This window comes from Canis aureus, chromosome 19 (genome assembly GCF_053574225.1).
Source record: "Canis aureus isolate CA01 chromosome 19, VMU_Caureus_v.1.0, whole genome shotgun sequence".
NCBI lineage: Eukaryota > Metazoa > Chordata > Mammalia > Carnivora > Canidae > Canis > Canis aureus.
The window spans coordinates 9,541,309-9,568,850 of record NC_135629.1 but is presented as its reverse complement, the minus strand read 5'-3'; the positions used below and the strand labels follow the sequence as shown (position 1 = coordinate 9,568,850).

At 47.1% G+C, this 27,542-nt stretch overlaps 2 protein-coding genes and 1 long non-coding RNA gene across 15 annotated transcripts in view; 2 read left to right on the top strand and 1 right to left on the bottom strand.

Annotated features, from left to right (window-relative positions):
* The first annotated feature begins 165 nt into the window (after positions 1 to 165).
* CPNE9 (copine family member 9) lies at positions 166 to 18,558 on the top strand. Its single transcript, XM_077857933.1, has 20 exons — positions 166 to 561; positions 1,095 to 1,135; positions 1,250 to 1,296; positions 1,397 to 1,500; positions 1,989 to 2,025; positions 2,525 to 2,601; positions 6,241 to 6,304; positions 6,418 to 6,521; positions 6,972 to 7,076; positions 8,450 to 8,491; positions 8,805 to 8,880; positions 8,984 to 9,037; positions 9,437 to 9,498; positions 10,227 to 10,273; positions 11,127 to 11,308; positions 11,562 to 11,689; positions 15,332 to 15,434; positions 16,019 to 16,076; positions 16,475 to 16,548; positions 18,156 to 18,558. The coding sequence occupies exons 1-20, from the start codon at positions 254 to 256 to the stop codon at positions 18,339 to 18,341; spliced, it is 1,899 nt and encodes a 632-aa protein (XP_077714059.1). The 5' UTR covers positions 166 to 253; the 3' UTR covers positions 18,342 to 18,558.
* LOC144289622 (uncharacterized) overlaps positions 5,483 to 27,542 on the bottom strand; it is a 33,262-nt gene continuing 11,202 nt past the window's right edge. For 2 of the 3 annotated variants that reach the window (XR_013357448.1, XR_013357447.1), the window contains exon 3: positions 13,705 to 13,972. This is a non-coding gene — a long non-coding RNA (uncharacterized LOC144289622). Of the gene's footprint in view, positions 13,012 to 13,704; positions 13,973 to 27,542 lie in introns of those variants that run through there. The other variant, XR_013357449.1, reaches the window with a different exon arrangement.
* The window catches only part of BRPF1 (bromodomain and PHD finger containing 1), a 15,598-nt gene continuing 9,081 nt past the window's right edge, over positions 21,026 to 27,542 (top strand). For 7 of the 11 annotated variants that reach the window (XM_077857922.1, XM_077857914.1, XM_077857921.1 and 4 more), the window contains exons 1-2: positions 21,027 to 21,430; positions 23,378 to 23,986. In XM_077857922.1, coding sequence (XP_077714048.1) covers positions 23,388 to 23,986 — 599 coding nt within the window. In that variant the 5' untranslated portion in view covers positions 21,027 to 21,430; positions 23,378 to 23,387. Of the gene's footprint in view, positions 21,431 to 23,377; positions 23,987 to 27,542 lie in introns of all 11 variants that reach the window. The other 4 variants (XM_077857912.1, XM_077857919.1, XM_077857913.1 and 1 more) reach the window with 3 other exon arrangements.

Here is a 27,542-nt window from a genome sequence, read left to right as displayed (position 1 = left end):
AAGAAGCAGATTGTTCAGGGAGCAGCTCAGGAAGAGGAAACGTCCCCAAGACTCACCGGGCACCCCAAACCCTTTAGCACCGCGGACAGCTCTCAGGGTTTTGTGTGTGTGTGTGTGTGTGTGGTTTTTTTTTTTTTTTTTTTTTTTTTTTTTTTTTTTTTTTTTGCTGGGGGAGGCGCGGGTTGCCAGAATGAAATGCGCTGGCTGGAGTTGGGGTCGGGGTTAGGTTCCCAGCCGGCTCGAGTCTGCTCCAATGGGGCGGGGGCCACCCGCAGGGCCGGGCGGGGCTAGGTTACCATCTGGAGTCGCTGCTGCCGGCGGCGGCCACAGTCAAGGCTCCATCGGCGGGAGTGCGAGCAGGGCTGGAGGGAGTGCAGCCGCCGCCGCCGCCGCTATCGCGGCGGCACATGGACCAGCCCCACCGCTGCCGCCGCCCCTAGCCCGGGCGGCCCCCGTCTCACAGCCTCCCGCAGCTCCGGCCACTCGACCAGCCATGTCTCTCAGCGGAGCCTCCGAACGCAGCGTCCCGGCCACCAAGATTGAAATTACCGTGTCCTGCCGGTGAGCCGCCACACTGGGGAGGGCGTAGGCGCTGCCCCTGCCCGAATCGGCAATGGGGCTTGGCGCGGACAAGAGCTAGATCCCGGGGGGAGGGAGGGGGAGAAGCATCCAGGGCCGGAAAATCTCAAATTCAGACTTAGGGGAGTCGCTGGCGGGTTCGGGGAGGGGGTTTCTTTGAACAGCTCCACCCGCAAAAGAAAGCTCAGCCTGCAGGTTCAAGGGATGGGTCATGGGGATCCAGTAGGATCTGGGCCCCAGGAGGACAAAGTTCTGGGGCTAACCCTCTTTCCTGGGCCCTTGAAGACTGTGGACGCAGAGATAACAATTCTTGAGCTGATATTTCCGGTGCTGTCCAGGGTGCTGATAACGCGGACCACCCCCCCACCTCCCCTCTCAACAACTCTCCACTCGATGTAGTAATGGGGGAGGGAGATACGATTTGAGCCCCATGCCTACCCTGGGTGCCCAATTCAGGGCAGAGTCGAGGTACTGGGCTCCAGAATGACCCACCCTCTCTCTGTTGCTTTCTCTAGGAACCTGCTGGACCTCGACACCTTCTCCAAGTCGGACCCCAGTAGGAGGCGCCAGGGATGGGAGGGGGAACTAGGGTCCTGGCGCGACTGAGGGGTGGGGAGGGGTTCGGGCCAACCCAACATCCTTCCTTCCCTGCCTCCACTCTCGCCTGCAGTGGTGGTGCTTTACACGCAGAGCCGGGCCAGCCAGGAGTGGCGAGAGGTGAGTCTGAGAGCCCTCTCCCAGCCAAGGGCTGCCCTCCCCTCCCCCATTATCACCTGCTCCCTTGCAGGCCCCTTCTGACTCTCCGCCCCCTATCCAGTTCGGAAGGACAGAGGTGATCGACAACACCCTGAACCCAGACTTTGTGCGCAAATTCGTCCTGGACTACTTCTTTGAGGAAAAGCAAAACCTTCGCTTCGATGTGTGAGCCCCGCCCAGAATCCTGGGTTGGACCGCCCCCGCCCCCCCACCAGGATCCAAGCAAAATTCTGGCAGGCTCCTCCCCAGCCCGGCCTCCCAGCCTAGCTTCTCCACCAGGCCGTTTGGTTCCAATCTAAAGGCCTCCACTCTAGTCTTAGCTCCGTCCCCAAGTCCAGCTTGGCCCTGCCCTTAGATGAGATCCAATCCAGTTCATTCCCCAGACATAGTAGGGCCCAAAGCTTTGCACTCTAATTTAGCTCAGGCTCCATCTAGGTCCCGGCCCCTGACATGACCCCATCCCCAACAGGCCCCAGACTTGGCCTCATCCCTGACTGCAATCCTAACTCCTGCCCTAAAGGAGATCCTAATTGAATCTGGATCCAAGTCTACCCCTCCCTCTACCCACAATTTTAACCAGGATTCAAAACCCAAAACCTTTTCCAGGCTGTCCCTGCCAGCCCCACCTTATGCTGATTCCACTCTCTTCCCAGATACAACGTTGACTCCAAAACCAACATCTCCAAACCGGTGAGCGAGCGTCCCCTCGCGGGCTGGTCAGGCACACAGGAGGCGCTCAGTGTTAACCAACCTTCCTTAGTACCCTCCTACCCCTCCACCCCAACTCTACCTTCTTGGGTCCAAACCTACCCTCCCAGCCCTCCTCTCCTGCTCCTGACTCTTGGTTTCCCAACCTTGTCTTTTACTCACTGTTCCTCTTCCTTCTCGGCCCCCTCTGGGACACACAGAAGGTGAGGCTGAACAGGGCTGGCTTTGGGATGGTGGGGTGTGGAATGGAAGGTGAGGTGTGGGATGGCATTGTGGAGAGCAGCTTAAACTGACAGCAGGACCAAGAAGCTGAATTGGTCTGGGGACCCCTTGCCCCTCCTTTAAAGCACAGGCAGGGCGATGCTTCTAGCATTCAGCCACCGTGGAATACAGTGGTTGGTGCAGCAGTATCGCCAGGGCTGGGCTGGGACTCTGCATCCCCAGCCCCTCCTGGCCTTCCTGACTCCATGTCCTGGTGCAGGATTTCCTGGGACAAGCATTCCTGGCACTGGGAGAGGTGATTGGCGGTCAGGGCAGCCATGTAGAGCGACCCCTCACGTGAGCTGAACAAGAAGGGGTGCTGGGGAAGGGTGGGTGCCTCCAAATTCTCCTCCCAAAGATACTGTTGATCCAATAGCAGTGAAGCCTGGGACTCCCCCTACTCAGGAGCCTTCAATGGTTCCTATCACCCTCCCAGGAAAGACCAATATCTAGGGCTCCATTCAAGTCAGTCTCAGGCCTGATATGTCTTGTCTTGTCCTCTCTCTCTCCTCTCTCTCTCTCTCTCTCACCTCACTCTTTTTCTAAGTCTGATTCTATCCTTAAGGTCCATTTCTAAGCTTTTCCTCCAGAAAGCTTCCCCTCACTAAATCAAGACCCCTGGGATTTCCATTACATTCACTCACTAAATATTTATTAGCATATTTTGTATAGCATACCCTGTGCTAGGCACCAGGGACTCATCCATTCCATAAATACTACTGGGCATGTACTCTATGTCAGCCACTGTTCAAGGGGCTTGGGTTGTAATGATGAATATAACAAAGGTTTCTGCCCTCAGGGAGCTTATACTATAAAAGGAGGGGGATGAGAAACTGTAAAAATAGACATGATAAATAAGTAAATTATATATTAGAAGACATTAAGTACTATGGGAAAAAGGCAAAGTAGAGCAGAATTAGGAGGATTGGAAATGCTGGGTGGGTGGGACTTGTATTACTCAGCAGAGTGATTGAGTAGGCTTTATGGAGAGGTAACTTCAGAGCAATGACCTGAAGGAAGTAAGGAAGTGAGCCATGTAAATATCTGGAGGTGGAATGTTCTAGGCAGAAGAAGCTGCCAGTACAAAAGTCTGATATGTTCAAATAGCAGCAAAGAGGCCAGTGTGGTTATAGCCAAGTGAGCAAAGAGGAAGAATTAGGAGATGAGATTGAAGAGTTAACAGTTTAGTGTCTTGTAGCCACTGTAAGGACTTTAGCTTTTACTCTGAGTTGGGAATCGCTGGAAGGCTCTGAAGACACAAGTGACATGATATGACTATGTTTTCAAATAATGATGATGGCTGCTGGATTGAGAATAAACTTTGAGTGGACGAAGACAGTAGCAGGGATCCCATTGAAAGGCTATTACAGTAATCCAAGGTGATAGCAGTGAAGGAGAGTAGTGGTCAGATCTGGTTATAACTTGAAAGTGTAGCCAACAGATCCCTGGCAGGTTGAATATAGACATGAGAGGAAAAGAGGAATCAAGGATGACACCAAGCCTTTTGGCCTGAACACCTGGAAGGAGGGAGTTGCCATGAGATGGTTAAAAAAAAAGTGAGTGAGAAGTACATTGCAGGGGGATTTAATCAGGAGTTCAGTCTGACTCCTGTCAAATTTGATAGTTTTTATTAGACATCCTAGCAGATATGTCAAATAGGTAATACAATGCATGAGTTGTAGATGCTCTTTCAGACCAAGAGACTAGATGAAATCACCCAGGGAATGAGCAGAGAAAGAAAAGACCAAGCACCGAGATTCCATGAGTTAGAACTAGAAAAGGAGACTGAGAAGGAGCATTAATGAAGTAGGAGGAGGACCAACAGAAGGGGTGTTGTCCTGGAGGCAAAGTGAAGGTTGTGTATTGAGGAGAGAGTGACCAGCCATGTCATATGCTGCTGCAGATCTGAAGTTCTGAAGAAAGAGGTAGGGGTGACAGCCTGGTTGGAGAGGTTTAGAAGAGAATGGAAGAGAGGAATGAAAGTCAAGAAATCTTTCATGGGGTTTTGCTGCATAGAGAAGAGAAAAGGAGGGGTGGTTAGGGAAGAAAGTGAGGTCAGAATAGGTTTGCATTTTTTAACATGAGAAAAATTATAGCACATTTGTATGTTAAGGGGAATGACCCAGTAGAAACTGAAAAATTGACATAAAAAAAAGAGAATTGCTGGAATAATGTCCATGTACAGGCAAGAGGGTGTAGAATGTAGCACACAGTAGAGGGATAAATAGGCACACGGATAGTCATTTATAGCAACAGTTGCGTGGGTGAAGATACTGGAGGCAAGGTAGGTGTGGTGGTAGGTCTGTGGACATTCTCTTCTGGTTGCTTCAGTTTTGTCAGTGAAGTAGGAAACAAGGTCATTGGCTGAGTGAGGATGGGGGAGGAGGCTTTCTGAGTTTGGGGAGAGAGGAGGAGTGAAACTGCCATCTAGCAGAACTGGAGAGTGAAGTATGGATAAAGACCCTCTTGAGGTTTATGGTCATGCATTTAAAATGAGACCAAGTAGGGGCACCTGCCTGGCTCAGTCAGTAGAGCATGTATGTGACTCTTGATCTCAGGGTTGTGAGTTTGAGCCCCACAGTGGGTTTAGAGATGACTTAAGATAAATATTTTAAAAATGTAAAAAAAAAAAAAAAAAGTGAGACCAGTTAACAAGATTGTGTGTTTTCCTCTGGCCATATTCAGTTGCACAGGTGCAGTATGGATTGGGCAGAGAATTGGATTTAACTGGGGCTGTGGTTCTTCCAAATAAGGGCAATGGATAAGGGGTAGGATGCAAGGGACTGATTATTATAATCATTGACTAGAATTCACACTGGGTAAGGAGGTGAGGGAAAACATTAAGGAGGCAAAGAAAAGAGAGAAAGCAGTAAGATCAGAGACTTGGTCCTAGATGTGCAGGTGAAGTGTCCCTAAAGTCCTCACACTCTTTTTAAAGCACAAAGAGTTAAAAATTGAGGGAGCCAAATAAATGGTTCAACATTCAAGTTAACGATAGGAAAAAAAATCACATAGTAAGTTGGAGACAGGATTTGAGCCCAGAACACTCCTGACCTAGCATTCTCTCTGCCACACTTGGGATCACTTTGGGGTCAGGGTTCACAGGCCCTATCAGCAAGGTCCCTGACCACTTGGAGACCCAAGGCAAGGCATGTTGAGGATGGGTGTTCTACTATGTACCCTTCAAATACATGAAAGTGTCCCTTCTTGAGTCAGAAGGGGCTTGAGTCATAAGGCTTCCCTCATCTTTTTTATTTCACTCTTCACATTTCATTTCACTCTTCAGAAAGTACAGCATCTTTAATCTAACAAAACAGCCTTTTGCCCTGGGTCTGGATAGAAATTCTTCTCCCACATTCAGGCCCGCTACATCACACTCAACGTGCCTATTGGCTTTGACATCTCACCTCCTTCTGGAAGCTCTCTGAGGGCAGTCTAGCAGAACTGGAGAGTGCCAACTGGCCAATTCATACCTAGCACAGTGCCTGACATATAGTAGATACCAAGGTCTGCTTTGAGAAATTTAGCCACCTTCTTATCAATAAAGCTTTCCAATTGCTTGTCCTTCCATGCACTCATTCAGGTCTTTTCACAGCCCCGAGACGTGGGCATGATTCCCATTTCATAGTAGAGGAAACTAGGACCCAAAAAAAGAGGAAATAACTTACTCAGGACTTTAAATCCTATGTCTTTCCCAAGCTACCATTATAACACATCCACCTAAGCCAGATTAGCCCCTTCCTTTCAGACGACAGACCCCTTCCCTATTAAAGTCAGGCCCTTCCCCGCAAGGAACCATACAGGACAAAAAGGGATACATTTAGAGGACTGCCAGTAAATGGCATATTTAATTCGCCCACCTAATCCCAGATCGGCTACCCCAATCTCCATTGCCTTCTCTCCCTCCCCTCACAAAGAGGTTTTTTCTGCTTCCAGGGGTGTACCAGGAAAGAAGTGTGGGACCATATTGCTGACTGCAGAGGAGCTTAGCAATTGTCGGGTCAGTAAGGCCATATGCTGGACCCACAGGCTCCCTTCTCTCCCAAACTTCCTTTAGTGGACTGTTTGACACTATGAACAATTTGGATGTCAACAGCCAAACTTCATCCCTAGGACATTGCCACCATGCAACTGTGTGCAAACAAGCTGGACAAGAAGGATTTCTTTGGGAAGTCAGACCCCTTCCTTGTGTTCTATAGAAGCAATGAGGATGGCACGTGAGTCAAAGTCTTCTCCAGCGGCACCCACCCCTGCTCTGCTGTGACCATGGGCCCATTAGGGCTCTTAGGCTGGATGTGGGGCATCTTAGACTCTACCAAGACCTGAGCTCTGAATTCACTCAAAGCAGCACACAATATGTGTTTAACGAGTGGATAGGGGCACCTGGGTAACTCAGTGGTTGAGCGTCTGCCTTCTGCTTGGGTCATGATTCCAGGGTCCTGGGATCAAGTCCCACATCAGGCTCCCCACAGGAAGCCTGCTTCTCCCTCTGCCTATGTCTCCACCTCTCTCTCTGTGTCTCTCATGAATAAATAAATTTTTAAAATCTTAGGAAAAAAAAAAAAAGACAAGCAGGGAGATCCCAGGAATGTCCAAGAGGATGAGGCTCTGTCTCTGGGCTCAGTCCTATCACCAAGGCAGGTTCCAGTCCTCTTGCTCCTCTCCAGGTTCACCATCTGCCACAAGACGGAAGTTGTGAAAAATACACTGAATCCTGTGTGGCAACCCTTCAGCATCCCTGTGCGGGCACTGTGCAATGGAGACTATGACAGGTCTGTTTCGGTGTAAGCTAGGGAGTAAGGGAACAAGGGTATAAGAATGGGATCCCTGGGCCACAGAATGATGGCAAAAGTGTCACAATAGTTTTGGAGGATCCTGCTTGGTGAGGCAGAGTTTTGGGCATGGAGATAGGTAGATGGGGAAGCAAATGGATGGCCACATAGATGGACAGGAGGATGTATAGGTGGAAGGGTAGATGAAAGGGTAAATGAACAAATGAATAAACAGATACATGGATATAGGGCAGATGGATGGATATGCTGATGGACGGGTATATAAGAGGACTGGGGGGTGGGTAGAAGCAGATATGAATGAATGGGTAAAAGATAAATGGATAAGTGGACTGATCATTAAATGGAGAGATGATGGATGGATTAATGGATGAATGAATAGATGGATGGGTATATGAGAGACTGTTAGATAGCTGGAGAGGCAGAGGGATGATTGAAAAAGTAGGAGGATAAATAGGTAGAGCAAAAGGTAGATTGGTAAATGGATGGCAGATGGATGGAAGGACCAGTAGATGAATTAGCTGATTAATGAGTGTAAAGTAGATGGATAGGCTGACCATATGAAGTAATAAATGGACAATGTGAAGACAGGTGAGTGGGTCAAAAGATGGATGGGCACATAAATTGATAGTTATGTAGATGAATAGATGATCATATGGACAGATGCGATCATTGGGTGTTTGGTTAGACAGAGGAATGGACAAATGGATGCCTACATACATCAGTAAGTCAGTGAATGCCTGGATGTATAGTTAGATGGGTAGATAAAGATTGGGATTAATAGGTAATTAGATTAGCAAATGTATGGGTAGGTGGGTGGCTAGATGGATAGTTGTATGGACTGCAACATAGATATATGGTCATATAGGAAGACTTAGGCATAGTAGTTAAGAACAAAGTCTTTGGAACCAGGATGTCTGAGTTTAAATATCAGCTCAATCACTTACTAGCTATGGTCCTTAGTCAAGTTACTAGGTTTTTTTGTACTTCAGTTTCCTTATTAAAAAAAAAAAAAAGAATAATAGTACTTACTTTATAGGATGGTTGTTAAATCAAAGGAGTCAAACTATGAAAGTGCTGGTAACAATGCCTAGAATATAGTAAGACTCAACAAATAGTAAAGAATAGTAATAGTGGTGTAAACAGCAATAGAAGAAATAACAGAAGTGGCAGCAGACAGTTGGGTATGTGCATGGACTGATGAATGAATAAATAGGATGGATGGGGTGTTGGGAGGAAGACTGAAGGAAAAACAGATGGGTGTATGGGAGGATGATTTGTGTATTGTTAAGTAGGTGATGGTGTTTCTAGGATTTATCATACACACTAGCCTGTGTTTATCTCCTGCATTTCAGGACAGTGAAGATTGATGTATATGACTGGGACCGGGATGGAAGGTAGAATTGCCCCACATAGTACTGTCTTCTCTTGTAGTTAATCCAAACAGCTTCCTATAATGCACAGCACATTCACTAGGAACCCAAAGTGGCCTTAGGAGTCAGGAAGGGTGATAACAGATGCCAGGACCTTGAGTACAACTGATCCTCTTGGTTGCATCTTCCCTTTTTCCCTCTTGGCCTTTCTTCTGGGCCCAACTCTAGTGCCCTGCAGCCCAAGTAGAGGCAGGGGATAGTGGGAACAAAAGACTAGTTTCAGGGATGGCTCCACCCAACAGTAGCTGCTGCTCACTCACCCCTGGCCTCGCTGCAGCCATGACTTCATCGGTGAGTTCACCACCAGCTACCGGGAGCTGAGCAAGGCCCAGAACCAGTTCACAGTGTATGAGGTGAGAACTCCAGCCCTGTTCAGGTTGCCCAGGCCCTCCATCCCAATGTGCTCAGTCTGTAGCTCCCATCCTCTGTTTCCCACCATCACTGTTATCTTCTTAGGTACTTAACCCTCGGAAGAAATGTAAGAAGAAGAAATATGTCAACTCGGGAACTGTGAGTGCTCCCTGGAGCTTTGGCCCTCCTTAGATTCTTCTGTTTCTATTCCCAATGACATAATATGACAAATGTAGGGAGTACAGGAAGGCTTGTGGGCACAGATTACTCAGATATAGTAATGTTGGGCACAAAGTAGCTCCATTTAAGTCTCTTTTGTTTTCTCACCTGAGGAAAATTGTTTGATCTTTGCTGCTTTGACAATTTTTTTTTAAACTTAAGTTGTATTTCCCAATTCAATACACTTTTGGAAATTGAGATCTGTTTCTGACAGCTTCCTCTGTTTTGCCCTTTCAGAAATTAGACAGGGTTGGGAATATGGGGTGGAATCATGTGCCTCCCTGCTCTGCCACCCAACTGTCCTTTCCAAAGTAGCAGGGCTGCCTCTCTGTCCCACAGGTGACGCTGCTCTCCTTCTCTGTGGACTCTGAATTCACTTTTGTTGATTACATCAAGGGAGGGTGAGTCACAAGCCAGGTTCTGGGATAAAAGCCCAGCATTGAATTACTTCCCATTCTAAGCCTCAGTTTTCTTATTTATGAATGATTAGGGTCCATGGAGATAAACTTTTAAACACTTAGCAAATTTTAAAGTGCTCTGTAAAATGCATAATGTTGCCCATCTTAGTTCTCTTCATGGAGCTGCCTTTTATCCCTAGCTTCCAGTCCCCCTATGGGAAGATGCCAGACCAATGGTCTTCAAAGATGGATCCAGTAACCTAACTGGAGTCCAGATAAAAATCATGGCCAGGCAAGAGGGAGAGGCCAAGAGAGAGGGAAAACCCATGCAGACAAAGGAGACATTCCACTTGGTTCACTAGTGGTGGGCAGACCTCTAGGTAAAGTACTTTGCTTCTCTGAAGCTTACTTTTCTCCTATGAGAAATGGAGATGTTAATTACTACTTCAGGGCTATAGTAAGATTTAAGTTAAATGACATAAATTACATACATTTGTCACACAGTAGGCATTTAATTCTGCTACCCAGAGTGTTCTCCATGGACCACCAACATCTGCATCATCTGAGAGTTTGTTAGAAATGTAGACTTTCAGGCTCTACCCAGACCATCCAGATCAGAATCTGCATTTTAATACTATCACTAGGTGATTCGTTTCTATACCAGTGTTTGAGAAATCCTGGTATAATAAATATTGGTCTCTCACTTCTCAATCCATCTACTTCCCCAACAGGACACAGCTGAACTTCACAGTAGCCATTGACTTCACAGCTTCTAATGGTGAGGCGTGGATGGGGGAATGGGATATGGAGGAATTTTAAGTAATGCAGTAGGGATTGGCCTGGATTCTGACCTGGGGATAAAGGTTTACCTACTCAGTAATCCCAGGCTTGAGGCAAAGTCCAGCCAGGCTCGTACTGGGACAGTTTTGGGGAGAGTTTATTGGACATAACGGGAGTCAGAGGGTACAAGAAAATAGGTGGGTAAATGAATCAAAAAAACGTTGAAAGGAGAGATACCTCAAGAAGTGGATGAGTAAACGAATGGATGGGAAATAATAGGGGTACAAAGAGAGATGAAGAGGTAAGTGAGTGAGTATTGACTGGGTGGGTAAATAGATGAACAAACCAAGTGATATATGGGTTAGTGAGTACAATAGGTTGGACAGGTAGATGAATGAATAGGTGGACAAATAGACATATGTTCAAACTGAAAAATAACAGGTAAGTAGATAGGATAATTAAATGAGTGGATAGGTGGATGAAGTCCATATGAAGACAGGATGAATGGAAATGAATAGGAATGATGGATGGGTGGTAGTTGGGTGGATACTGGATAAGAGAATGAAGAGGCAGATGGATAGAAATGGATGGGTAGACTGAAAGATGTATTTATGTCCAGTGGATGGGAAAAATGGATATGTGGATAAGTGTATAAATTGATGGATAGATACAGGGGTTGGTGGATGGGTAGAGGGATTAATTAAACATATGGATGATTGGGCAAAATAATGAGGGAGTATGTGGTTAAAGAGTTGGTGAATGGATAAGTGGTTGGAGGTATACAAGGCTGGACAGGTGAATAGATAAATGATCAAGGTGACCATGAGGCTGGGGGTCTTGTGTCCCTACAGGGAATCCTCTGCAGCCCACCTCCCTGCACTACATGAGCCCCTACCAACTCAGCGCCTATGCCATGGCCCTCAAGGCAGTGGGAGAAATCATCCAGGACTATGACAGTGACAAGCTCTTCCCAGCCTATGGCTTTGGGGCCAAACTGCCTCCAGAGGGACGGATCTCCCACCAGTTCCCCCTGGTATAGTATAGGCCAGAGCCTACAATCCATGCCCTGGCATCTGGCCCACTCAAGTTGGTAAATTTCTCCTCAGGGTCAAGTACCTGCAGAGAACCAGGAAACAATGAGAGGGTAGCAGAGCAGAGAGGGGAGCAGGGCTGGAGTTTGGAGGGGAACATGAGAGAGAGAAATGCAGAAAAGGAATAAGCTGGGATCAGAGCACTCCTGGGTATATCCTGCCTGGCTCAGCCCAGCAAGGCCTCCTCCCTGACAGAACAACAACGATGAGGATCCCAACTGTGCAGGCATTGATGGTGTGTTGGAGAGCTACTTTCAGAGTCTGCGCACAGTGCAGCTCTATGGGCCCACCTACTTTGCTCCTGTCATCAACCAGGTGGCCAGGTAAGGGAACTGGGTGGGGGCCAGGGGAAATGAGGGGACACAGACAGGGGACTGATTTCCCAAGGATAGTCAAGACCACTCTTTTTTTTTTTTTTTTTTTCTTTTTTTTTTAGTCAAGACCACTCTTGAGTGAACCTGGGCTTTAGGGAAAGGGTAAAATTTTCAGTGTTGGCCAAGCTCTGCTATAAAGAGATAAATGCCTTATTCTGAGGTAAAGAAGGTGTCAACAAACTACCCCAACCCCACTCTCTGGGAACAACAATTCAGGTCTCAAGTTTGGGGAAAAGAGACATAGTCCTATAGCACAATGGTTAAGGCACAAGCTTTCACATCAGACCTGGATCCACCACTCACTAACCATGTGACCAACCTTAAGCAAGTTAGCCTCTCTAAATCCTCATTCTATCCCTATAAATAAGTATAATAATGGATAACAATAGCATTTCTTTATAGGGTTACTGGGAGGTTAAAATTAGATAACAAAGTAAGAATAATTAGCACAGTGTCTGGCCCATAGTAAGTTGTCAATAAATGGTAGATTAAAAAACAGGAAAGTAACTTCCAAAAATAGAAGAGTAACTCCAGGGGTGCCTGGATGGCTCAGTCAGAAGAGTGTGAGATTCTTGATCTCAGAGTTGTGAGTTCAAGCCCCACGTTGGGTGTAGAGATTACTTAAATGAGTAAAATAAGTAAAAACTTAAAAAAAAAAACCCTCCAAATTTTCAGAATAAAAAAAAAAAACAAGATCACATATCAAATCACTTTCTAAAATGCAAATAAAATAAAATGACAGAACTAAAATGAAACATATATCATCAAGCATAAATTGGATAAGTTCACCTATTAAAAGAAAAAGATTCTCTGATTGAATAAAAAAATAAGTAAACCCTATAATATGCTGAATAGAAAAGAACTAGCTAAAACAAAGTACCTCAGAAAGCTTGAAAGTAAAAAAGATAAAATTTTTAAAAAGAATATAAATGGAAAGATTTCAGGGAGATTAATATGCCTATAGATTTCCCTTTTCCCTAAAAACAATGGTTTATGTAATTCATAATGAAGATAATAGTTTCTTTCAATTATGAAAGTAACCCAACATTGCTGTAGAAAATTTCAAGGATGGAGAAATGAAATAAGAAATCACTCAGGATACTGCTCATGGAAATATGGATGTATATACAGTTCTTGACAGTTTTTTCCTTATGAATCCGTAATTGTAGTCAAATTACATTGCAGGAGCATCTGGCTGGCTCAGTCAGAAGAGCATGAGACTCTTGGCCTCAGGGTCGTGAGCTCAAGCCTCACACTGGGTGTAGAGATTACTAAAACAACAACAACAACAACAACAACAAAATTAATTTAAAAAAATTACATGTAGGGGTTCACTACTGATTTTTTCACTTAATACTGGAGACTGAGCATATTTTTGTTGTTATTAAACAGATTTCTTACTATTATCTTAGTTCATTCATTCATTCATTGAATAAACATTCAATAAAGAGGCAATGTAGTATGAATGTGGGCTGTGGAGCCAGACTGGCTAAGTTGATACACCCGCTCTACCACTCCCTAGTTGTGTGACTTTGAGCAAGACCCTGAACCTCTCTATGCCTGTTTCCTCAATTGTAAAATGAAAATAATAATAGCAATACCATAGGGTTGTTGTGAGGGCTAACTAAGTTAATATATGTCAAGCACCTAGTGCCTGCTACATCATAACTGCTATAAGTGTCAGCTATTACTGTTACTATTATTATCATTATTACTATTCAAAGGGCATCTGCTGTATGCTCAGTTCTCTGCTGGGGCACTGGAGACTCATAGATGAATCAGATCTAGTCTCTGCCCTTGGGAGCTCCCGCCCTGATGCAGGAGACAGAAATATAAATAAATCATTACTTTCCGTAGGCCAGAGCTTCCCAGACTTTTCCAGCAAGTTGCCTGTTGGCAAAGGCAAGCAATTGCTTCCCCCAGGGAAATCTTAGGGGCACAGCTGAAAGCAACCAGGCTGAAAATGTCTTTGAAGGCACCATATTTATCTTAAAAATTCATGCAAATTTTACATTCTCCTCACGTTGTGTCCATGTTTGCTTTACTTTGGAGGGGGAAAAAGGTGTTTTAAATATACTTAGAGTCATCTAGCTTTATCCACCAGGTCATACAGTAGAATGGATGCTCCAGGTATCCTGTGACCTTGGGTCTCCACAGACACACATGCTGGTACCCTCATGGGTGTGAAAACCCATGTGGAAGGGCTGACAGCCAATCCTGGAGGGCAGTATCCTAGAAGGCAGAAGGAGAGGAGAGGAGGGTATAACTTAGTCTGAGAGACCCAAGGCAGCCTAACTTTTGGAGAGGACTGCAGGGCAAGTTGGACTTTATCAGAGAAAGAGATGCAGAGTAGGCCTGGCAGAAGGAAAAGCATGTGAAAAGTACAGAACCATAAAGGGGCAAGCTCAGGAAACAGTAACAGTATATTATGGACAGAATGTACAATGTGTATGGAGGAGTATCCAAAGAACAGGCCAGGAATGGAGAGTGAAGGAATCAAGAGTTCAGGCTTCAGGCTTAGCTGGGTTCTCTTACTGAGCACTAGAAAAGTAGCTCAGGTGAACAAGGAACCAAACATTTACTTCTACTTACCTTAATTAATTTAAATTTCAATGGTCACATGTGGCCAGGGGCTGCCTTATTGGATAGTGCAGCTCTGTCCTTTCCAACCCACTAAGGGCCTAAGACTGGGAGTCAGGAGACCAGGGTGTACCATGACCTTTGTGCTCTCTGAAGGTCACATTTTCCTTATATGTAAAATAAGGGGACTGGACTCAATGACTTCTGAAGTCCTTTTCAGATGGAAAAGTCTTGGATTCAAAGATTGATGGTGAGAGAAGGAAAAGGAGTAGCAATTAGACTGGCTAAGGACTCAGCAGCATAGGCAATGGGAGATGGCCAGCAGAGAGGAAAAGGAACACAGAAGGAAAGGAGGCCTTTAGCTTTTGGTCTTGCTCATGTATAAAAAACAAAATCTTTCCAGGGGCTGTCAGAGCCCTGTGTGATCTGGCCCCTGCCCCATCTCAGCCCCATGGTCCACTTTGCTTCCCTCATTTTCTGGGCTCCAGACACATTGGGCTTCCTCCAGTCCCATCACAGGGCCCTTGTTTGTGCTGCTCCCTTTGCCCGGAATGATCCTCCCCTTGGTTTAGCTTCTCCTTCAACCTCAAACATTGTTTCCTTAAAGAAGCCTGCATTGACCTGCTGGACCATGTCAGGATCCTCTACTAGACACTGTCATACCAGTGTCCCTTTCCATCACAGTACTCATCAAAAGAGTAATTATACCTATTTCTGTGATTTGGGGGTTAATTGTCTTTCCTCGAGAGGGCTGGGATGAATTTGTTTTTTTCTCATTGTGTACTTCTAGTGCCTACTATAACACAGTACCTACCATAATAGGTTCCCCATAAATGTTACTGGAGGATGTCAGGCAGGGGCAGGCATCCAGGTTTGGGAAAGAAGCATGAGCTTCAGAAACCTGAATCCCTGTCCACTGCTTATAAACTGACTATGGAAGCTTTAGGGGTAGGGTGTTCCCTTGGCTTCTCTGAGCTTTCAGCTGAATTCTGATCTTGGACTCTTAACCAGGGCGGCAGCCAAGATCTCTGATGGTTCCCAGTACTATGTTCTGCTCATCATCACTGATGGGGTCATCTCTGACATGACACAGACCAAGGAGGCCATTGTCAGTGTGAGTCTAAAGAGGTGGTCTTGGCATAGAGGGGCACTATTAACAACTGTGAAGGGCTTGAGATTTTACCCTACTTGCAAGCTAACAAATTAGCCTACCAGTCTCATGGATGCTGGCAGAAGACACAAGACTCCTGGATTGGAGACAAAGGACTTTGTTATTCTCAGCAATTCTTAGTAGCTTGATTATCAGCATTTTCTCTGATTCTAAGTCTCAGTTTCCAAAAGATGATGTGAAGAGGGTCAAATGATACCTGAATCCATAGTGGGATGTATTATAGATCAGAAACTCTGAACTTAGGATATCTGAATCTTTTATAATGGGCAATAAGCATGCCCACCCTTTATTCCAGTGTGAGATACTTTATTAAGCAAACCTGACCTTTGCTCCAAAGGAAGATACTCTATCTTTCAAGGCTATTTGATATGCAGACATCCTTGAAAAGATATTCTGGAACAAAGGAAATCAGTGCCTCTGCTTGCAAGATGTACAGAAACATGATACATGCACAGAGAATTGTCCCCAACAGTTACCTCCATTGTTATGACTGCTCACCCCTACCATTCAACCTCTTTCCCTCACAGGCCTCCTCACTGCCTATGTCTATCATTATTGTTGGTGTGGGACCAGCCATGTTTGAAGGTGAGTAGGATCGGGGGTATCTGTAAATGAGACCAAGAACTGGAGAAAATAGGGGAGGATCTGGGCACCTGGGCCTGCCTCACATAAAAGATAAGATGGATGACTATATTAGGCCTTGGCCAAGTCCCAGCCCTTCTCTGAACCTATTTTCTTATTATAACCAAGGCTGTTGATATGAGTATTTCCCTCTTGGGGTTCCTGGGAGGATGGAATGCATGGGAATACATAGTAACAACTCCGTAGCAGTGCCTAAAACTTGTTAGGACTTGAATACAACCATTAAAAATTTTCACGAAAAAAATATTTTCATGATGACTCCGAAGCGGAGCTAACAAAGAGGGGGGTTGCATGGGTTGGTGTGGGAGAGGGCAATCAGCTGAGGAGTGTCTTCTCTGCAGCAATGGAAGAACTGGATGGTGATGATGTGCGCGTGTCCTCTAGGGGACGCTATGCAGAGCGGGACATCGTTCAGGTAGACCTAACCAGGAAGAGGAAGTCATGGAGCCAAAAGGCACAGTGGGAAGGACAGGCTAAGTTGGCAGCCACTCTCCCTTACTGTCTTCTTAATCACCTACCTTTCTCCCTGTTACTCTTTCAGCAGTCCTGCATTCATTGAACAAATTCTTTTTGAGGATCAGGCAGGTTGCCGCAGCCCTAATGTATCCATAGAATAGGAGATTCCCCAAAACCCCGCCCTCTAGTGGAGGCAACCAATAATAATCACACAGCTAAACAACTCTACATTGTGATAAGTGCTCCAGAGGAACAGCAAAAGTCACTGTAAGAGCCTGTAACAGGGACCTGACTTAGTAGGGTAGTGAGGGAAGGCTTCTTATAAGGAAATGGCCTTTGAGCCGAAACCTAAAGGAAGGTTGCTCTACCTAAGTATTGCAGGTAGAGGAGTAGCATGTGCAAAGGCCCTGAGGCTCAGAAGTATTAGCTCAAACATGGAAAAGGCAAGAGGCCAGGGTGGCAGGATCCCAGTAAATGTGAAGAAGAGGGAGACAAAGCCTTGCTGATTATGATGAAGATTTGGAGTTTTGTTCTAAAGAACTGGAAAGCTCTTGAAGGATTTTATATAGGGGGCTGAGGTGGTCAGACTTTCATTTTAAGAGGAGCTCTGCTGCATGGAGAGTTGACTGCAACAGGGTGAGAGAGAAGGCAAGTAGACAGACCTGTCAGTGAGGAAGACTTTGAAGCAGTAGAGGAGAGATGACAGGAATCTGGACAGGAATGGAAGCAATGGGGATGGAGAAGAAGCAGGTTCAAAAGATTATTTTAAAAAATTTTTTACAAGAGTTGATGCTTTGATTAAATGGTGATGGGGACTGAGGAGAGCTTCATGGATGACTCTGTTTGCTAGCTTGAGCAACTGGTTGAGTGACAGTCCCATTTATTGGGAAGGGGAAACCTGGAGGAGGAACCATTTGGCAGTCAGGGCCAGAATTCAGTTGTAAACACACTGGGTTTGAGGTATCTAAGACAAGTGATATGATATGGGCAACTAAAATGTGGCTCTGGACCTTTAAAAAAAGAGGCCAGGGATGGATGTATAAATTTGGGAGTCATCAGACTACAGTTTTTAAAGTCATGGAAGTGTATGAAATCAACACAGGAAGAGAACTGAGAGAGAGAAGTGATCAGGTTTAGAAATCAGGTAGACCCAGAGGAACGGGGGTGAAGGGAAGGAGCACCCAGAAAGGAACGAGAAAATACAGAAGAGTGTGGTATGTCAAGAGCGGGATGTGTCTAGGAAGATTATGGTAAAATGTAATGAAAAGCTAAAGAAAAGTCAAGCAAGATGAGGACTGACAATTATAGCCCACTGGACTGATTTGGGAATATAGGGCTATTACATTGCTAAGAGCAGTGTCAGTACTGCGTGAAGCCAAACTGAAGTAGACTGAAGGTGAAAAGGGGGGAGGGGAGAAAGTAAATAATGGAAAGCCATCCAAGATCAGAGGAAAAAGATAGCGTGGTGTTCGGAAAGAGATGTTAAGGGTCAAAGAGGCAACCTCCTTACTGCTCCCCTTCCCATTCCTCTCTTCCCTGGCCATTATCTGATTGTGCCTGTCTCAGTTCGTCCCATTCCGAGACTATGTCGACCGGTCGGGAAACCAGGTGCTGAGTATGGCCCGACTAGCCAAGGACGTGCTGGCTGAGATTCCAGAGCAGCTGCTGTCCTATATGCGCACCAGGGATATCCAACCTCGCCCCCCACCTACTGCCAACTCCAGCCCAACCCCAGCTCCAGAACAGCCCTGAGAAGCCTACCCATTCAGTAACTAGCAGTCTGCCTGCCTGCCCACCCACTGCTTCTGCTGAAAGCCAGAGGCACCTGGAGCCACGGACCTCACTGAGAGTCCAGCTTGGAGGATCAGTGTGGGCTGATCGAGCCCTCTGTCCCCTCACCCACAGAAGGGCCTGGCACTGTCACCACCTCCCTGCCTTCATGCCAGTAATAAAGCTGATCTTTATTCCACTTGTCTCATGGTTCTTGGGAAAACAGACTGAGGGACCCAAGGGCCTGGGGCTACACCAAGAGAAATAAGCAAAAACAGCTTCAGATAAGGTTCATCCTTTCATCCATCCATCTAATCACTTCTTCACACATTCTTCAAACACTTTAAAAATGATAACTGAAGGGCACCTTGAGTGGCTCAGGTAAGCCTCTGTCTTTGGCTCAGGTCATGATCTCAGGATCCTGGGATCAAGCCCTGTATCAGGCTCCAAGCCTTGCAGGGAGTCTGCTTCTCCCCCTCTGTCTCTCAAATTAAAAAAATTTTTTTTAAACAGAAAGTTTCTTCTTTTATATATAAAAACTTTATTCATTCATAAGAGACACACAGAGAAAGCCAGAGACATAGGCAGAGGGAGAAGGAGACTGGGACCCTAATGTGGGACTTGATCCCAAGACCCCAGGATCATGACCTGAGCCAAAGGCAGACACTCAATCACTAAGCCACCCAGGTGCGCCCCAAAAAAGCTTCATAGAAGAAGAAGAAGAAGAAGAAGAAGAAGAAGAAGAAGAAGAAGAAGAAGAAGAAGAAATGATAAGTAAAACTTTGAGTGTGTGCATGTTTTTTCTGAGGAGAGGCCCATAGCTTTTGCCAGGTTCTTTTTTTTTTTTTAAGATTTTATTTATTTATTCATGAGAGACAGAGAGAGAGAGAGAGAGGCACAGGCAGAGGCAGAGGGAGAAGCAGGCTCCATGCAGGGAGCCCGACGCAGGACTCGATCCCGGGACTTGATCCTGGGACTCCAGGATCACGCCCTGGGCGGAAGGCAGGTGCTAAACCGCTGAGCCACCCAGGGATCCCCCTTTTGCCAGGTTTTTAAAGGGGTTCCTGACCTCAAAAGGGGTCAGCTTTACAATGACTCTGTCTCACTCTGCTCTGATCCATTTATTCTGAATCTTTTAATGAGGATAATAAAAATAGCTAAATACTTGAGTATTCATTATATATGTAGGTGATTTATAACATGTTCTTATTTAATCCTCACTACAATTTTGTGAAGTAAGCACTATATTTTATCTCCACTTTATACACCAGGAAACTGAGGCTCAAAGAGGCTAAGCCACTTTTTGAAGAGTACTCATTAGTTTGACTCCAGATCTCAATATATTACCCAGCAAACATCTTCCTGGAGTGTCACTTTTATTAGAATGTTTTTCAGAAAATATTTATGACAACACATACGTTACAGTGGGTCGAATGCAAGGTTTGCATTAAGGTATAACAGAAGCTTCCTTTTGCTTCTAACTTTGCCTCAGAACCCTGGAAGACCCTTTCATGTTCTTCTTTGGATGGGAAAACTGAAGAGGCTCAGCAACAAGCATTGCTTAACCAGTGGACTCTTCCCAGCACCTAAGTTCACCAAAACCCCCAAGAACTGACAATAGTTTTCGAGCTCCCTTTTATAAATACAGAATTTAAGGTAGGAAGAATTTAACAACTTGCCCAAGTTCACATAGCTACTAAGCGGCCCAGTCACATTAAAACCAGTTGTCTGTTTTGACACGGTCTTCCAACCTCCCGTAGCCATGATGCATTTTCCCGCCACCCCTAAAGGGTTCCCAGCATTTGAATCCCATTCTACCGTGCACAAGTCTTTTCAACCAGGCTTCTATACCAACTTCCGCCCCTTCCTTCAGATCCACAGGACTGCTGCTTTGCCTCTCCCAAGCTCCCTCCCTTTCCTTCAGCAACTCCCGTTATCCCAGACCTGGGCCCGCCCTTTCCCTCCAGCCCCGCCCCTTTGCCTTTCCCAAGCCCCGCCCTTTCACTTCAGTCCCGCTCTGTCCTTTCTCCCCAGCCCGGCGCCTTCCCGGCCCGTCTAAAGCCCCGCCCTTTCTTTCCTGAGGCCCACTCTTATGTTTAGCTCCACCCTTTTACCCCTGTTCAGCCCCTCTTCTCCTTACTGGGGCCCACTTTACAAATGTCCCCGCCCATTCTCCGCAAACTCCGCCCCGTGGAATGGTTTCTTCTCCGCCAGACCCGCCCTACCCCTACCCAGAACTCCGAGCCCTTCCTTAGGCTCCAGCCGGCGTCGCTCTGGCTCCCGGCCCTGCCCCCAGTCCCGCCCCGTGGCTCCAGCCCCGCCTCGCCGCCTTTCTCGGAGACCAAGGCCAGGTCCCTACTGCAGCCGCGGCGCCAGCAGGAGGGAGGGAGGAGGCAGAGGGGGAAGGGAGAAGGGCGGGCTCCTTAAGCCCAGCCCCGCGCTCACCGTCCGTGTCCGCAGATTCGCCACAAACGGCCCGACTACTCCGGATGCCAAATACCGCGATTTCAGTCTACAGAAACTCAACTCTAAGATGGAGGTGCTAGAGAGGCCATGTGGGGTGCCCAGGGGCTCTTCCGAGTTCCAGAGAATGGCGTCTCGAGGCTCAGCAGCCGGGCGGGGATCTGTGGCGAAAGTGCAGCTCGACAGCGCCGAGGCGCCGAGTTTACCCTGCGCAGACGCCGTCGCCGCCGCTGCTGCCGCCGCCGCTGCCACTGCCTTTGCCGCCACGGTCTCCGCCGCCGCCGTCCCCGCGCTGCCTCCGGGAGCCTCCATTGTTCCGGCAGTGTCGGGTCCCGAGGCCAGACCACCTAGCGGCTTTCGAAACGGGCGGCGGCCGACGGAGTTGAGACACCAGGGCGCCGGCGGGACCGGGAGCGGCAGGGGTCAGCGCGGGAATCCCGGGGAGCCGGGGGCAGAGCGTGGGGCGGCAGGGAGCCGGGGTGGCGAGGTCTGCGGTCTCCGGAGTTGGGGCTTTCTCTCCCCGGCCCGTCTTTCCCCGCCGGCCTCCCCAAGTGGGGTCGGAGCCCCGGCGGGCGCCCCCGGCGATGAGCCCGGACCCGAGGTGGCCGGTGAGTGCGGGCCTGGGACCAGGGCGGGAGTGGCCGGCGGGGAAGGGCTAGGCTACTTTCGTGGGGTGTGCACTGAGCAGCCCGACCCGGGTGCCCCTTGGGCCACTCCAGCCGCGAGAACTGACAGTGCATTAGCTCCCAGCCAGCGTCCCAGGGCAACAGAGTATCCTCCAGGGCTGCCTGGGCCAATGGCAGGAGGGGAGCCTTGTTTAACATGTTACGCTTCGACAGAAGGGAAACGTCGCCGCATCCGGGAGAGGGCTGCGGGCACCGCCTGGGCCCGGCCTGATCGCTCCGGCCCCCGCCCCCTACTTCCTGCAGCCCCCTGAGCTCCGCTGCCTTACCCCCGTGGGCTCTGAGCCTTCCTTACGGTCTTCCAGTTTGAGTTCTGGTTTCCACCCCTTGTGCCTCTGCCGCCCAGTCCCAGCGGGACATCTGCCGGGGGCTCTGTGCTACTTTGGGAGCCAGGGCGACAGAGCCGCAGAGCACACCAGGGACCCATCATTGAAAGAGAGGAGCTTGCGTGTTCCTCTGATTGGTTTGTGTTTAAAGACACAGCTGCAGGTAGGAAGTAAAAGTTGAAGGAGGAGTTTTACAATATAGAAGTCGGGGGCTTTGACAGAGGCTGGAGCAGCCCACTTGGCTTAGCTAAGTTGCAGGAGAACAGGCCAAGAGGGGTCACTGTTTGTCTGGGAGCTCACGGTGGCTTTACCTGGAATGGTGCCAACACCCTGGCTGAACTGCTGAACTCAACTAGGCCTAGAGAAATTGGGGCAGTATCTGACCAAGCTGGGCTTCCTGGGGGCTGGTGCCATCTGCTGTCACTACTCACCCAGGAACACTGGAGAAGAGGAGGAAGGGAAGGCCCTGAGGACCGTCGTGGAGCTGAATGTGCCTAGATTGTCATGATCCTGTTTGTACCCTTAATACCTGGTGTCTAGGGCCTAGACTCCCAGGGCCAGGGTCTGGTACCACTCCCAGAGCCAGGGTTAGGACATAGGCTTCCCCCAAAGACCTCAGAAATGAACTGCTTTTTTTCTATAATGCAATGATTTCTGTTGGTGTCCAGAATTAAATCATTGGCTACCCATTCAGCTTCTATATGGGTTAACACTAGTCTTCATCCATCTGTCAGCTCCAAATCTGGTGATACCCTCATTTAGTTATTCATTCAACAAGTTCTTCACTCATTTGCCAAAAACTGTCCACTACATGCCAGATCCTGGGGATATATAGAGGTGGGTAGGCTCTGATGTCTCCACTGCACAGTACCCAGTCTAGTGGGAGGAGACAATGAATTTCCAATGTGGTAAGTGCCATGCCACCATAATAGAATGATGAGAATGGAATCCTGTAGAAATACAGCTCCCCATGGGAAAGACAAATCATAACAAGAAGTGACAGTTGGGTTTTGAAGAACAAGTAGGAGCTCACCAATTAGGATGGAAACCATTTCAAATAGAGATCATCTTGCAAGAATGAAAGGTTATAATATTCAGAGTATGGCAAGTTGCCTGAGTAGACAGAAGCACAGCTGTAACTAATGAAAAGAGTCTGGACAAGAGGACTAGGGCCAGACAATGAAAGGAGTACCTTGAATTTCATCATAGGGTATTTGGATATTATCCTGAAATAAGTGGAGAGCATCAGGAAGCTTTTAATCAAAAGATTGACATGATTGTTGCTACTTGGTAGAAAGATGACTCTGGCCACATGATATGAGATTAGGTTAGAAGAGTTGAGATATATAGGGTAGGATGACCAGGCAGGAGGTGATGAGGCCCAAAGTATAGCCATGGTGTGGAGGCAGTGGCATTTGGAGTCACTGTAGAGGTGGTCTGGCCAGAAAGTGAGCTCTCCTCTTGGGGAGAAGGAGGGCTAGAGAGAGTAGAATGGATGGCCAGGAACTCATCCCTAGGCCTATGCTAACTGATCTGTACATTCTAGATGTGACAGCATGGGGGTGGACTTTGATGTGAAGACTTTCTGCCACAACTTGCGGGCAACTAAGCCACCGTATGAGTGCCCTGTGGAGACCTGCCGCAAGGTCTACAAGAGTTACAGTGGTATCGAGTACCACCTATATCACTATGACCACGACAACCCACCGCCCCCGCAGCAGACGCCACTCCGCAAACACAAGAAGAAGGGGCGCCAATCACGCCCAGCCAACAAGCAGTCTCCCAGCCCCTCAGAGGTATCCCAGTCACCGGGCCGTGAGGTGATGAGCTACGCACAGGCCCAGCGCATGGTGGAAGTGGACCTGCATGGCCGTGTCCACCGCATCAGCATTTTTGACAACCTGGATGTGGTGTCAGAAGATGAGGAGGCCCCTGAGGAGGCTCCTGAGAATGGCAGCAACAAGGAGAACACTGAGACACCAGCTGCTACTCCCAAGTCAGGCAAGCATAAGAACAAGGAGAAGCGCAAGGACTCCAACCATCATCACCACCACAATGCTTCTGTGAGCACCACTCCCAAGCTGCCAGAGGTGGTATATCGGGAGTTGGAGCAAGACACCCCTGATGCCCCACCCCGGCCAACTTCCTATTACCGGTAAGGCCAGCTCCACCTCACAACTCTGGGAAACTGGTCAGGCAGGGCTCAGATGCAGGAGAAGTAACAGGCAGATAAAGGGTAGCAGAAGCATACTGGTCCTGCCAAGGCAGTGAGAGGAGCAGTGCCCCAGCTAATGTTGGTGGCACTTACTATATACTGCCACATGCCAGGCCCTGCACTGGGTGGGTACCTTATAGCCACTTCCTTATTTTATTCTCACAATTCTATCAGGCAGGTACTGTTCTCATTTCGCAGATGAGGAACCCACAGTCCAGAAAGAACCAGACTTTGAAAGTCACATGCTAGTAGATTTGAACTGGGATTCAAATCCAGGTTCTCTGACTCCAAAGCTATAGTTTCTACTGTAGCAAAAAATCCTGCATCTGATCTCTGATGCTTTCTATTCCATCACTATGTAACCTTGAGAGAGGACTCTGGTGTTCTAGTGACACCATCTGCAGTGCAGGTATAACGCTCCTCCCCACCTAGAGGTAGAAGACTAGGCACACTGATTTCTTAAGGTCCTGAAGGCAATTTGTAAGTCTACAAAGGTAATTCTCCTATTATTCTGTTATTGTCACCCATCCTTTAGCATGTATAAGCATTATTTTCATCACCTATGTTTTGTACTCCTCCATTGGCCCTTTTACTTATTTGTTTCCTGGTATCCCACTTCCTTCCAAAATTAGTCATGGTGACTCCTAAAAAGTCACAGGCATAAAGCTAAATTCCTTTAACACAAGGTAAAAAATGAAGGGGTAGGGACAGTGTGGTGGAGAAACTACTTAGAGAAACTTTAGCTGAAGGATGGATCAAAAACAAAGTGTAAAACTTCTGAGTCTTGGCATTCAAGGCAAAGAGGGCATTCGGGTAAGTTAAGGGGCAGTGTTTGGTGTCAGCTAATCAGAAGGCCTGATCTCTGAAGAGGACATGTACAGGTTTTTATATGAAAAGTAGTTTTTACCAAAAATGCAACCATGTGATGGTATATTCAGTCTCAGTTCTTTAAATCAAGTCTGGGGCAGGGGATAAAAACAAATATAGGGCAGCCCGGGTGGCTCAGTGGTTTAGCACCGCCTTCGGCTCAGGGCATGATCCTGGAGACCGGGGATCCACTCCCGTGTCGGGCTCCCTGCATGGAGCCTGCTTCTCCCTGTGTCTCTGTCTCTGTCTCTCTCTCTCTCTCTCTCTCCCTCTCTCTCCCTCTCTCTCCGTGTCTCATGAATCTTAAAAAGAAAATATATATATATATATAAAACAATAAAATCAAGTCTGTTGGAACTCAATTGATTGGGCCTAGTAAGACACTTTGGTCTCTCCCCTGTTCACATGTTAGCCAGTCTCCTTTTCTTAGTCTGTCCAGCCCAGCTCTACCTCCTTCTGGCTTTCCACTGCTTCTCTTATGTTAGCACTTACTGCTGGGCCCACCCCTCAACACACAGACCATCTGGGCCTGCCCTCCCTCCTAATGGCTCTTCAGAACTCTCTGCTCTGATAGGCAATCCAAACCAGTTCATTCCACCCCCTCGCTTCCTTCTGCTCACATTCACCCTTTCCTCCTGGGGTTCAAATCTGTTCTCCAGGAGAGCAGTTCTCAGCTAGGTACATTGCAATCAGCTGGGAGGTATGTTGCATGTCATTTATTACTACTGTTGACAGAACTGTCCAAATTTTGTAAATGTTATTTTTTATATATAAATTTGAGAAGATTTGAGGTCATCTAACACCACCAATTTTTCTTGCTTGCATCTGCTATGCTTTCTTGGGGGGAAGGAGGGTGGAGCGTAGGCTGGTGTGCCAGGAATTGTACATGACATGCAGCCTACATTATCTATCTGTGCCACAGCCTGTAATCTGGGTACACTGTGGGAGTGTGTTATGTAGCATCATGTAATGTCACATGTGTCATGGCAGAGAAAAGGTTGAGAACAGGTGCCAAGGCCTGGAAGTGGCTGGATGGTTCATGCAAGCTCTGAGCCACACCCTTTTTCAGGGATGAGGAAATTATAGCCACTTTAGGGAAGAAGTAACAGGCTAAGGAAAAAACTGCTTCCTATAGACAGCAGTATTTTAGTTTTTCTCCTCCATTCCACCCCCAAAATGCCTTTAAAATGAACAACACTGTGCCTATTTCTGTGTAGTGAATCAGATATGGTCCTTGCCTCTAGCCTATAGTGGAGGAGTTAGACACATAAATAGTTATAATTCAAGGCAAGATAGGTCAGGGCTGCAAAAGCTAATAATAAAGCTAATGTTTATTGAGTACTTGCATCAGACCAGGTACTGTTCTAAGTTCTTTACCTGTATTAACTCATTTAATGCTCATAACTGCTGTGTGAAATAGGTTCAGGTTAGCATCACCATTTTACAGATGAGGAAACAGAGGCCCAGGGAGGTCACCTTATTTTCCTGCTGTCATACAGAGCATGGTTCCAGAGCCTATGCTCACCTGGCCTCCTCTAGCACCCAGAACCCCATTTCCCTTGTGGAAAGGGAAGGAACAGAAACCATTTATTTTGGTCCTGCTATGTTGTACCACTTTATTTAGCCCATTCATTTTTTAAATTCCATTTAATCCTGAGAGGTGTTTTTGGTAGCATGTTCATCCTATCATCAAGAAAACAGGTTCAAGAAAGACCAATGATGACTTAAAGATCACAAAGTGGCAGAGCCAGAATTAAATCCATGTTTGTCAGAAACCAAAGCCCCATTCTATTGTAGCTCCCTGTAGCTTTATAATACCAGAGTCCAGGCCACCTAGAGCATAGCAGGGGCATGAGGAGGCTGCTCTGTATGCCAGGCACCTGGAGCAGCCCTCAGTTCCAGTTCTGCTGGTCCAATGAGTGCTGTAGGGTAGAGTTTGAATTATCGCTCTGCCACTTCTGGTTGTATAATCTATGTGTGTTAGGCAGTTAATTAACTTCTTAAAGCTTCATTTTCCTCACCCACAAAATAAGGACAATAAGAACATTAATGCTATGGTTGTGGTGAAAATAAATGTGATAATAGTACAATGCTTGGCTCAGTAAATCTTACCTATTCTTTTGTCTTCCAAGGCTATCCAGGGAACAGACACAATACCTAGAGTTTGAAGGAGTCCTTAGCTGCACCAGCCAACAGAAGACTCATGGTAGCTCAATTCAGGACACTGCCAGCTGGTGCTAAAACTTACATAAATTTGCAGGTGACACTTGAGGAACTTCATTCTGACTTTTTGCACCATCATTCAGACCAACCCAGTAGGGTCCTAGCTGCCCCACCCTCCTCCCTTCAAGAGTTTGATTGAACCTCTGTACCTCAGAGGAGGTGGTGTAGTAGCTAGTAGAAGCTTTAGAGTCAGGAGGCCTGGGTTCACACCCCACCTCTACCACTTACAAGGTAGCTAGGACAGGTGAATTAATTCCCTAAACCTTAGGTTTCTTTTTCTGCAATAATTATAATACCTGGAGTTAAGGTGAGGATGGAACAGGACAGCATAAGTAAAGGTACAGGCCTGAATAAGTGTCCAGCAATTGTAGCCCATTGTTTTTGAGGGAAGGAAATCTCAACCACA